Here is a 12,222-nt window from a genome sequence, read left to right as displayed (position 1 = left end):
AACGAGCGAATGTTGACGTATGTGGGTCACGTGAGCGCATAATTCCAGGCATTATTTTGGCATTTGGATGGAGAGGGCCTTGTTGTCTCGCGGGCTGTGTTCACCCCAGCCACTAACTCTGCTATTAACAACTGCCTGCTAATAGACAACTAATGTGATGAGGCCAGGATCGCGGAGACCGCTTGCTTACGGGAGACATTATGCGGGTTCTTTGAAAGCCTGGAATAACGGGCCGGGATTTTTACACATATATTTGGAGGCAATTCAAAAGTACTTCCGCTGATTGATCATTAATCTGGTGAGTTATTACTCGTCTACGCAAAGGTCACTCGGAGAAAGAGCTCCAATCTGTCAAACGACGGCAGGACAGGCTGCGTTCTTATTTATTTCTGCGTTTTTCGGTGCTTTTTTTTGTTTTTGGATGCTGCTTGTGCTCCTGTTTTGGCGCTGCTCAAACTTTGCCGCGGAACGGTAGCGATTTATTTGTAGTCGGCAGGACTCCGAGAGGCGAGAGAGATAAGGGCGCTTGGTACTGTCCTTTCACAGATAACGGCAAACTTGGCAATAAAGTTGGAGAAAACAGTTTTTTTTGTGTGTGTGTGTGCTCTCGGCTCTGTGATTGTTTTGACGATGTGGTATTTTGGAGTTTTATCTCGGATATCGGAGCTTTGAACTTTGGCGAGGATAACAGTCGGATTTGTATCGCGCCGGGATTCGTCATTTTGTGCCCTGTTTTAAATTGATAAATTATGCATGAGTCTTTTGTTGGAGCCGTACAGCAATAGACGTACCGGACTCTTAACTTTCTGCGTTATGTTCGATTTTGCCTATTTAGGCGCCGGCTAAATCTCCTTTCGTTTGCTTTATCGGCCGATTTGGTGCAGGACGGGAAGCGAGTCTTTCAGGTTGCATTGTTTTCCCGTTTCCAAACCAAACGAAACAAAATTAGGTGGTCAGTCGTCCTGCATGATGCGTCCCCCCCTCTCTTTGTTCTGCCGGGTACGGCTGAGAGCCGGGCATACGTGTGCAGTTTGTAGGGTTGGGGGCTTGTACGGGTGGCAGGAAATCTGTGTAAAGGTGTTAAAAAAGAACAACGCGGAGACCGAGAAGCTCGGCGGACTGGTGATGGAGAGGAGCCAAGCCAGCGTGTGAGTGTGCGTGCAATAAAATAGCTTTATAGCGGTATAGGCCGCAGTACGAGGGAGGTCAGGGACTCCTTCGCTTGATTTATGTGTTAGTGCAGCTGTCAGGAGCCGGGAGAGGGAGGCCGCTCAACATTTGTATTTTACTTTAATAAGCTGATATGCAAACCACCGCAAGCCACTCGATTGAATATCTGCACACTCTCACGTATATATATATACAGGCTTGTCCTTTGCCCTCGGTTATCTCCCCACACTCGCAGGCTCACGAGTATGTTGTGTGTCTCCAGAGTGGGTCTTACTTTTCCAAAAGGGTACCAGGGTTTGCAGAAAAGCTTGTGTTTTAAATGACGCTTTTTTTTCTGGTCTCTCCCTGCCACGTTACCTTCAGTCTCGAGTCTGTTTAGAACTTACATTTGGGGTCAGTTTCATTGTTTTTAATCTGTATGTTGTTGGTGTTTTTTAATTCATTCGCTTAATTGCTTTTCCCCCGTTACTACGCGTTTCCGTGCCCATTCTCTTTAATTTCGTTTCAGAAATAATAATAATAATAATTATTATTATTATTATTAGGTATTTATTTATTGCAAGGCCTGGATCTTTTGAAATAATGAATTGTAACAATGACCTCTGGATTACTTTTTAAACGAAATTTCCTTAACGAGGTGTAAATGTTTATATTTTTCGTGTGGTGAAAAACACGGGATTCACAAACGAGAGGACGGCTGCCGGGGCTGTTCCTCGGGAGAGCAGAACATATAGAATTGCAGAAGGAGATATATCGTGCTGGCTGATGAACTGTTGAAACGGAAACACGATTTTTTTTAAAAAAAAAGAATAAACCAAACGGATGTGAAACGAAATATTTATTATTATTTATTTGAGGTATAAATTGTCCAGGCCAGGACAATGTGCCAATAAACGTTACACGAGAGCAGCAAGAACCGTCCCTTCTTGGCAACGATATTTTACAAAGAGAGACACCGTGTCGCATCCTTTTTAATTGTTGGATGGCACCGTGACCCAGATGCGAGATACATTTAAATAATTTTCGATTGCATCCCAGTTATACCTGTAATCCTGAGCATAATTTAGGTTAACGATGTCTGTCGAATTCACAAGCTTTCCTGTTCCTTCCGAGTTCGATTTTTCGCTGGAGGTCGCGTGGAAATACATTTCGATTTCCCGCGACCTCTGTGATCGAATCTGTGTCTCTTTTTTTTTTGTCTTTTCTAGTTCCTACACACCACCGAGACACGTCACTCTCGTTTAAAATCTTTGGGTGACAAACGACACAATTTCGGTAAGTCATCGGCTTTTAAAACAACAGCAACAGAAACCAACCCGAATGAATGTGTGAAAGAACTTTTCCGGGGTCGCGCTAATAAGAAAATAACGAGCTTGGGAGCTTTCAGATTTTGAGAGTCTGAGGCTTATTTCGTTTTCTGTTCTTTCTTTTCGACTTGCTAAAATGAGAAAATGTTTGGAGAATTATTCTTTTTATTATATGAATATCTAAAGTGTTCGAAAATAATGAGTCGCAATGCTGGCATGTGTGCTGTGTATAGTGGTACACATTGATGCCACTGTTTCTGCTATTTCTGGTTGGCTAAAAAACTGACTGTTGTGTGTCTGAACCATGAATGTTTTACTCTTTGGTGCAAAATACTGTGATGAAAACTATGGTTTCTAAAATATCAGTCACACGTATTTAGGCAGTGTGAGGGGGAACTCACCTATGGGCTAAACGCAGAGATCCCACAGTCTACAAACACACAAAGCGATCGAAATAAATATTTTGGAGTTAAGGAAGCAGGTGTTATTTCCATTATGCAATTATATTTATTCTTTTAAAAACAACAACAACAACAACAACAACAACAAAGTTACAGGTGAGATCAGGGTGTTTTTCTTTGGATCTTAAAATACTGTTCGTTCCTTAAACAGTATTCCCTGGTCGTTTCACTGTATTTAATGTTACGTAAAATATTAAATAACATAGCATAACAATATATTGAATATAGAAAATATTATAAAAATAAGGTTGACTATCAACACGTACAGTCGCCAAATGAGGTAGGTAGTGATGTCCGGAATGACTGGGAGTTTTCATTTCCTTACACACAGATGCATAGCGTCCCACATACCGTGAATTACTGACATATGTATGTCATAAGGCTGGTGGGACTCACAAATCATTTTTGTAATGAGACAACTTTTCTGTTTATATATAATAGCCATGTTATATGTTCAGCGATTATTCTGCCTGTAATAAATGAAAGAGACATCAAATAAAACATGACAAAATAACAAACAGCAGGACTCGAGTGCTACACGGCGCCGTGTGGTTCTACTGCTCTGCAGCCTCTCAGTGGGCTGTTCGGTAGCCCCCGGTCCGTCCGTCCGCACGTTATAATCCACACTGCAGGGAGCAATTTAACACATCCTGTCCGACTCGTCCAAACCCACTTCCCCTGGCTCCTCCGAACCCCTTCCTGGCCCGAGTTCCTCTTCTGCCGCAGTCCGTCAGCAGTCACCGGCAGCGCTGGTTAATCCACACCCAGTAGCTCCTGGCCAGTAGCTCTTCTCCTCCTGTGGGGGAAATACGGTAGACTGAAAAGGGTGTTGGTCTTTATTTCTTTCTATTTTTTTTTTAAAGATCAAAAGGGATTTGTTTTTTGCTGGGTCATACTTTTCTCTCTCTCTCTCGCCTTCTTCAGCCACATTTGCGAAATCGCAAACAATGCCGCCCAGAGACAAAAAACAAATGTTGCAAACTCCTAAATTTTTCCCCCGCTCTTCCTCCCACGCCGTTGCAGATCCCTTCTTTCCAGTTACCTAACACGGAATGCATCTTTTTAAAGTTGCTGTTTACCGCTGCCTAGTCTGCAAGAAGTCATAAATCTTGCGTGACCATAAACGACAAGGGGTAGCGTCCTGAATAATCAAGCAGAGAGAGAGAGAGGGGGGGAGAGGAGAAGAAAACAGCTCATATAAACACCTTCGTGCTTTCTTTCGCTTTTCCGTGGCGAGCTCCTCTTCCTTCTGCAATTCCTTCGTTTTTTTGTCTGAAGTGCAGATTTTCTTTTCTCGTCCAACGGGTGTTACCCCACCCCCGACCGAAAAAAAAGACTGTAAAAACTTTTAGCACCGTCTCGCTATCAAAGTTTTTAAAAGGTGGTCTGTTGCTCAGACTTGTCCCGAGCTGTTAAATATCACAGATTGCTTATCGTCTCTTCTCTATCTCGCCTTTTTTTTTCACTCCTCTTTCTACATTCTCTCTCCCTCTCTCTCCCAGGCCCTGTAACAGTCCGCTTGTTGTCTGTTCATAGAAAAAGCAACAACTTTCCCAATCCCTCCCTCCCTCTCTCAGGCCGTGCCTTAATTATTATATGAGACTGAGGTGTGGGCTGAGATACTAACCCGGAGATAGCGGCGAGTCATGCAGGAGAGAGCGGAGTGAAAAATGCTTTTGGTAATGGAATATCCACCAGAGAGGCGAGAAACTTGAGACTTCACTCTCCACAAAACAATATTACCATAGATTGACACCTAATTCTTAAACACGTGAATCAGAAATCACGGGCGTGCTTGCCTCCACTGTAGGCCTGTGTCCACCACGTTTGCAATTAGCATAATTTTTCACTAGTGACGCTGTGTTTGATAAGGATTAACACTCCAGCCCGGTACTCTAAAGGCAGCCCCCCTTTCTGTTTTTAAAGAGCTGCAAAGGGCCCTGTGTTGATGGAGCTACAGCGATAACAGCCACCAGAAATAAGGCAGAAAACCAGCCCGGATTACTGTTCGCCGGCGAGACGCGGGTTCTGTTCGGATTATGATGTTCAGTTTGGCGCGGTGAAAGGAAAGGGGGAAAATCCGAGGCCATTGTTATCACTGAGCAGGGCGTACCAGTCGACAGGGCAGCCAGAATCTCAGTGCCTGTCCATTCGCAGCCCCGAGCCTTCCACAGATCTCTGATGCTGTGCCGTCTCGCCTTTCCAAACGGAGGGATTCTGAGCAGCATACCCCGAGCCGGGGTGCAAGCAGCGACCGCACGCTGCCCTTTTCCTATATTCCTTGCGATTTTTTTAAAAGGAGGGGAGAACGCTCGCTTATTGATTGCAGCGAGGCTGGATGTGAAAATATATTATGCCTGCCCGTGCTTTCCTCGTCAGAGGCTAAGGTAAGCTGGACTCAAATAGGCTATCAGTTTGTGAATGGCGGAGTGTATGTCCTAGTGATTTATGACCATATGACTCCAATCTCGGTTCAAGAAGAGTTCACAATGCTTTAAGCTTCCTTCCGCGACGCAACTGCTTTCTCGTTTTTTCCTTGCATCTCCATCCGAATGCTTTGGTTTTACTCTAATATTTATTTGCAAAGCAACGGGGGTTGGGAATCATTTTTTTGGAAGTTTGTTGGTTTTTTTGGCTTCCTTAATATCAGCGTTCTTTCAGGACAGAAGTAGCGCCTCTGTAATTCAAGATTCCGTCTCCGCTTTTACCCCGCGTGTTTTATTATATACACGCACGTATATGTCATTTTTAAATATGTAAAAAATAATAATAATTGAACGTCGGTTTCGATGTCGGAAATACAGAGCGTGTTAACGCTGACTGGAGAGCACACGCAGCCTTCATTTGTTTTCATTTTCTCGTCTCAAAACATTTTCAATATGGAGGTATGGACTCTATTTAAACGGCATTCGTTTCTTTCACTCCATGTACAGGAGCGACGTTTGGCAGGCAATTAAAAAAAAAAAGATGTACACGTTCGAAGTCAAGAGCTGAGAGATCGGAGGTCGTTTCTGTGTTTCGCGGTGACATTACTGTTCGCTGTTAACAGCCTTCTCGTTGGCCACACCGCCACTATAATCGTGTTAAAAGAAATTCAGGAGAAACTTTGTTATTGTCCCCCGCACAGGCGGAGAAAAGCCCGTGGCCCGCTTGATTGCAATAGGATATAATTTAATATTTATTATTCCTGCTGTGATTTTTCAAACAATTCCTTGGAGTAAATAATTAGGATTCCGGCCGTCTACGGGAAAGATAAATGACCGACATTTGTGACGTGTAGCGAGGTTGAAGCACAAAAGCTGGACCTCGGGCTCTCAGACACAGACACACGGCCTTCGATTGATCCCCTGCGCTCTCCTGCCCCATTATTCAACATTTTGTTTTCTTCCAATATTTAAACGCTGTTTTTTCGTGTTTTTTTTTTTAATTTCAGGAGAATTTCCGCCGTTCGCTTCTGGGCCACATTTTAATTTTTCATTGTGTTTCCTTTTTCTTTTGTTAAACAAAAAAAAACATGCAGCATTTCCAAACCCCTTAATAAGACGCTTCGTTTATTTCTAATGCAAGTGTATCATCGGTTGCTATGTACGTTTTGTTGTTATTCGGAGAATTCGGTGTCACGTTGGTGAGGCTCGATGGTTATTTTTCCCTTGCTGGCCACAGTGCTAGCTGAATCCAAAGAAAGGCTATATCGGGACTATTCCATGAAATTATTTTCATTTTCCCATGTAAATTCCCGAGCTGGACCAAGCCAGTGTTTTGCATGGATTTAGCAGCCAATTAATAAAGCATTTATTTCTTCTCCTGTGAACACGTCGTCCTATTCATTGGAACAGTGTTATGAGCGAAATTAATTCAACGGCTTTTGTGTCGTGTATTAGTATTGCTGTTGATATTATTGGCTGGGAAAACGTTTTAAACGATTTTCTTATTTAACTGTTAGCGGTATTATTCAAGTCTGCTGGCAGTGAAAACTGTAACGCCAAAGTTGATTGTGATGAATAACTGTGGTAATAAAAAACAGATTATTAATGAGGAGGCGCTTAGGTGCTGTGACTGGAAGAGGGGAGGTTTTCATTGCGTTTCGGTGAACCTGGGACCATCCTTTCGACAGACCGGCCCAGCTGTTTAGTTTTATATCCCCCAGGGCCGCGGGGTCAAATTAAAACTTTGTGTTTCGCTCCCAGCTTGTGGGTATCGGGGCAGAGCCGGATGGCCAGGTGCCGCGGTGGTCGAAGGGGAGCGACCCCGGCCTTCCCTCGCCGCCTGGCGGGGTCTGTACCTTCGGTAGGAAGCGTCGAGGATGGCAAAAAAAAAACAAAACACACAAAAACCAGGCTTTTGCCCGACTGACCTCTCATGCATCAAATCGCGGAGCAGCGGCCGAGACTGTCTATTGCACCGCCCGTCTTTCTCTGCACATCAGGAACAAAGTTCCAAACTCGAAATGAGGAGGTTCAGGCGCCGGTTTTTCTAGTTTTCAATGTTTCCCAAATACGTTGTGTTGTAACCGGAGAAAAAGCCCCCCCGCCCCAAACAAAAAGCCTAGAGCTTAACATCGATCAAGACTTTCTGCGCTAAGGCCCTTTACAAACCGATCGTTCTTTTCTTTAAACAGGATTCTCCCCTTAGACGTGTCAACTTTATATTTTAAGTATTTGTTGTTGAGAAAATCGGATGTATTTTTCTCCGTAAAGCGCATGAAAAAATAAAAATAACCAGCACATTCGATATGCCCTCCTCTTTCAAAAGTAATAGACAGGAACGGGCATTAATTGTTATGGTGTGACTCTTAAAAAAAAAACGTTCTTTTGCTCATAAATCGTTGGAGTCACCCGGCGTCATTTCGAACATTTCCAGGCGAGTTTATAACATTTATCCACGTACACATGTTTCTGCTTATTTGAATGAAAACGAAGCAGATGCTACAGCGCCGTCACAACCGCAAGATATAATTCGTTTATGTTGCCGCTTAGGAAAAGGCGAACTCGCTTCCAAAGAAGCTTGTTTTTATTGGAACAAAAAAAAAACCTAAAAGAGGAAAAAATATAAATCATTGTAAAGCAAAGGGAACGGTTAAATAATAATAACAACAATAAGATATTGCATTACCCACAGGTCTCAGTGTACTGTACAGGGAAGATAACATTAAGGACACACAAAAGATGTAATCGGCGTGTTTTTATTTGGAAGACGAGTATGAAAGAGCCCCGAGCTTATTCGTTACTCTGCCCAACATGTGTGCCGGCGAGAAAAGAGTCAGCCGTCAGAGACGGGCATCTGCGAGCCGGGTTTTTGTGGAAACGGCTATTCATGTCAGGAGGCTTTTCAGGGGCGAAGATGGATTCGTGCCCGGTCCGGCGTTATCGTGTGCTTCTTCTAACCTTTCAGGTCAGCTTGCAAGAGCCCGCTGGAGAGAGACGGTCACGTGACCCCTGGGGCCAATGTTCTTCCAGAAGGTCGTCAGGACCCTGGTAGCCGGTGCAACTAATTTCGGAGATGCAGAAAACGACCTACTACGACAACTCGACACTTTTCGGAGGCTACTCGTACCAAGGAGCCAACGGCTTCGGCTATGAGGCCCCCCAGCAGACCTTCCAGGCGTCGGCCCACCTGGAGAGCGACTACCAGCGATCGGCGTGCTCGCTGCAGTCCCTGGGCGGCGGCGGCGGCGGCCCGCCACACGCCAAAGCGAAAGACCTCAACGGGAGCTGCCTGCGCCCCAGCCTGCCACCTGAGCACCCACAGGCCCCCCCCGTCTCCCCTCCCCAGAACCCTGCCAGCTCCGCCAACAGCAGCTCGGCGCAGCAGCCGGGCGGCAGCAGCAGCAGCAGCAGCAAAGCCGCCGCCGCCGCCAGCAAGGCCTCGTCCCTCCCCCCCAACCCCAACCTCACCAAGCAGATTTTCCCCTGGATGAAGGAATCGAGACAGAACTCGAAGCAGAAAAACAGCTCCCCGAGCGCAGGTACAGCTCACGGGGTGTCCTTCCCCCCCCCACCTTCCTCGCTTGATTATGACGGGGTTGTTTTTTTTTGGTACCCGATTATTTTTCTACCCCCTTTCATCAGTCGAAAAACGGTGCAAACCAACGCTGTCTGGTGTCCGAAGAGAAACAGCCGTGGAGCTAAATCCTGCAAGGCGATAGGCGTTTTCTTCTGTTTATTTTTGACACAGACTTAGGTAAAGGAGAGGGGGGGGTGGATACCTTTGGTGTTGCCACCACTTGAAAACCGGATGCTGTAGTGTGGGTTGTGCCTCCAACACCACAAATGATGTTGCTACGGCTATTTAGAATCATAGATATCATAAGAGGAAAACTGTCAACGTAGAAGACAAAAAGGCCTCCGTTCATCACGCGTGGACTCGCTTTTAACTGGTTTAAATGTGGTTCCGCACCTGTTTGTGGAACTGGGTGGCACCGAGCTGCCCGCAAAGGAAGAATCACACTGCACTTCTCTAATAGATAAAAGGCTCTGTTATATATGAGCTCATCACTAGTGTTAAGATATGCAAATGCCCTAATTCACCCAGCTGCCCCCCCGTAATAAACTAATTTTGGCATTACCTACAGCTACAGCGCTAAATATAACATGAGAGGAATATAGCTAGAGATCTATTTATAGATATGACTGACGTCACGCACATGCAACTTACATCGCAGGTGCAGGGGAGACCCATTCGCGTGCGTCTTGCACGTGGGATCTCACCCGCGCTCGTGCTGGATAAATAAGAGACATGGGGCTGATATAGCGCCTTTAAAAGCCATCAAGTCAACTAGATGCGCGAATACAATATTGGTGCATTGCAAGGGGCTGGCGTTTGTTTTTAATACAAATTAATCGCAGGGAAAGTCGTTCCAGCTGCGTTATTGGCTATAGGGCGAGCGAAGCAATTTACATACACCAGGTCAGCGGTGGGGCGCAGATCTCTTAATAAACGCCACTGTTATGAAGAGGCGACAACTAATATAGAGGGGTTAAGTTTCCGTGCCTGTTCCCTAGTTTATTAGGAAACGATGCATTCAATTTCTGTATGTAGTAATTATCTTTTATTTCATTTCCACCCAGCGGAGAGCTGCAGCGGCGAGAAAAGCCCCCCGGGCTCGGCCGCCTCCAAGCGCGCGCGCACGGCCTACACGAGCGCGCAGCTGGTGGAGCTCGAGAAGGAGTTCCACTTCAACCGCTACCTGTGCCGGCCGCGGCGCGTGGAGATGGCCAACCTGCTGAACCTCAGCGAGCGGCAGATCAAGATCTGGTTCCAGAACCGGCGGATGAAGTACAAGAAGGACCAGAAGTCCAAGGGCATGGGCTCGTCCTCGGGGGGGCCCTCGCCGACGGGGAGCCCCCCGCTGCCCATGCAGTCCTCCGCGGGTTTCATGCACTCGATGACGGGCGGCTATGACGCGCCTTCCCCGCCCGCTTTTAACAAGCCTCACCAGAACGCCTATTCCGTGTCCACAGCCTACCAAAACCCCATGAAAAGCTGCCCTTCCCAACAGAAGTACGCCAACACAGCGCCAGAATACGACCCCCACGGTCTACAGGGTAACGGCAACAGCTACGGAACTCCTAACATCCAGGGTAGCCCGGTCTATGTCGGCGGGAACTATGTGGATTCCATGGCGGGCTCCGGCCCGACCCTGTACGGCCTGAACCACATGGCGCACCACCAGGCCAACAGCATGGACTACAACGGCGCCGGGCAGATGCCGCCGAGCCAGCACCACGGACCGTGTGACCCTCACCCGACATACACCGACCTCTCAGCGCACCACCCGCCTCCGGGCCGAATCCAGGAGGCGCCCAAGCTCACGCATCTGTAGCAGGTTTGGCACGCGAAGGGGACACTAACACGCGGGGGCGCCTGCGACGGGATCGAGCAGCAACGGCAACAGCAACGGAAAGATCCAGTGGTTTCTCGTGTCCCGCGAAGCGTGGAAATTCGGATGGCTTTTGTTTTTTTTTTTTCATTTTAAAAATAAGCGAGAGACAGAAGAGTTCCACACGTTTTCTTTTCGGTTGACGTGCAATTGTACGTGTGACGTACCCCCTGACCACCCTTTTTTTTTAAAAAAAAACAAACAAAAATAATTCAGAAACGGGGTAAGACGGGGTAATTGTAGTCGGTTAACCCAATAAAATCCGCCATATATTATATGTATATGGGCCGTGCCGCTGTGCGTGTAGGCTTTTCAGCACAAAGTCTCCTCAAGGTGATTTTGTGGTGTGTGGGGGGGCTTTTTTTTAGTCTTTCTGGTAATTTCCAGTGTTTTGTACATCGTCGCCCAGACAGAGGTTCCCAGCTAGTGAACGATCAGTCCCTGGCACCAAGGAAACCACTGGATTGTCGGCTCTCGCTTTCTTTCCTTCCCTCTATCCTCCCACGTCACCTTAACTCACCCTCCCCCTGCGCCCGCGCCCACCTCCACGGATAGCGAGAAGAGAGGCGAGCAGCTCAAACTTAGTCTTCAGCACAGCGTCTACAAACGGGAAGCTAAGTTCACGCGTCACTCCCCCTGCCACCCCCACCTCTGCCCGTCTTCTCTGCTCCGAGACCCCACCTTTCTCTCTGTCTGTCTTTAGGGTTCACTTACATGAGGTAGCACCAATGCAAAACAAACCCCCCCCCCCCCACCTTTATCTTCTCTTGACTTAACGTGAAAACAGGGTATATTTGAACACAATGCGTGCCCGAGGAATGAAGCAGAAGTGAAGATGTTTCGGTTTTCGCTCGTGCTTCTTGTCCCGGCATCATTGTTGCACTTAGAGTTTACATTTTAATGGGTAAAAGAAAATAATGAAACAACTTATTTTCGAAGGAAAGACCTCCAATCAGCTCAATCGTGGCCGTCTTTCTATACGTGTGTTCGAGTGAACATTCATAAATATATATATTTATTTGTTATAGCCAGTTTAAATATTTTCTTTTTTGTATTATTTATCCCCCCCGACATTATGTATTTATATCAAGAAAAAAAAATGTACTTTTTTAGTATTGATCTGTTACGAAAGACGTTGTGTTCATGTCATTGTAAGCAAATTTCTTTTAGTTCTTGTATTCTAGGCAGATGAGTGGTTTTATGTCAGCCTTGTACATATAAATAATGTAATGAGTTATACTGCAGGCATGAGGACGGACCCAGACTGTTACTGCATAGTGGCGAATTAGAAGTCTAGCTTAACTTCCTTTTCGAAAATCTCCTTTTGTTCCTGGTAGTTACTTTTCCTTTCCTTGCTGAGAGTTGTCTGTTGAACAATTCTTTGAATAAAATTTTCTGTTATTCA

General features: G+C 46.1%; 2 protein-coding genes and 1 long non-coding RNA gene across 4 annotated transcripts in view; 2 read left to right on the top strand and 1 right to left on the bottom strand.

The window, feature by feature from the left end:
• The window catches only part of hoxb4a (homeobox B4a), a 27,259-nt gene extending 18,790 nt beyond the window's left edge, over positions 1-8,469 (top strand). Inside the window, exons 4-5 of one of the 2 annotated variants that reach the window (XM_088622932.1) lie at positions 2,379-2,445; positions 8,330-8,469. In XM_088622932.1, the coding sequence (XP_088479058.1) occupies positions 2,379-2,445; positions 8,330-8,370 (108 nt within the window). In that variant the 3' untranslated portion in view covers positions 8,371-8,469. The remainder of the gene's footprint in view (positions 1-2,378; positions 2,446-8,329) is intronic. The other variant, XM_088622933.1, reaches the window with a different exon arrangement.
• Positions 3,001-4,462, bottom strand: LOC148638812 (uncharacterized). The gene is made up of 2 exons (XR_015930957.1): positions 4,144-4,462; positions 3,001-3,734 (listed from the first exon to the last, which is right to left on the bottom strand). It is a non-coding gene; the product is annotated as an uncharacterized LOC148638812 (long non-coding RNA).
• On the top strand, positions 8,438-12,222 carry hoxb3a (homeobox B3a). The gene is made up of 2 exons (XM_088622929.1): positions 8,438-8,903; positions 10,006-12,222. The coding sequence occupies exons 1-2, from the start codon at positions 8,438-8,440 to the stop codon at positions 10,758-10,760; spliced, it is 1,221 nt and encodes a 406-aa protein (XP_088479055.1). The 3' UTR covers positions 10,761-12,222.

Source organism: Lepisosteus platostomus, chromosome 28 (genome assembly GCF_059453375.1).
Source record: "Lepisosteus platostomus isolate fLepPlt1 chromosome 28, fLepPlt1.hap1, whole genome shotgun sequence".
In the NCBI taxonomy this organism is placed as follows: domain Eukaryota; kingdom Metazoa; phylum Chordata; class Actinopteri; order Semionotiformes; family Lepisosteidae; genus Lepisosteus; species Lepisosteus platostomus.
This window is presented reverse-complemented; position numbering and strand designations above follow the sequence as displayed.

Excerpts from the sequence above, each read along its gene's own strand:
- hoxb3a (XM_088622929.1), top strand. The coding sequence starts at position 8,438 with ATGCAGAAAACGACCTACTACGACAACTCGACACTTTTCGGAGGCTAC. Across the intron at positions 8,904-10,005 it reads AAACAGCTCCCCGAGCGCAG|CGGAGAGCTGCAGCGGCGAG; the intron begins GTACAGCTCACG and ends ATTTCCACCCAG.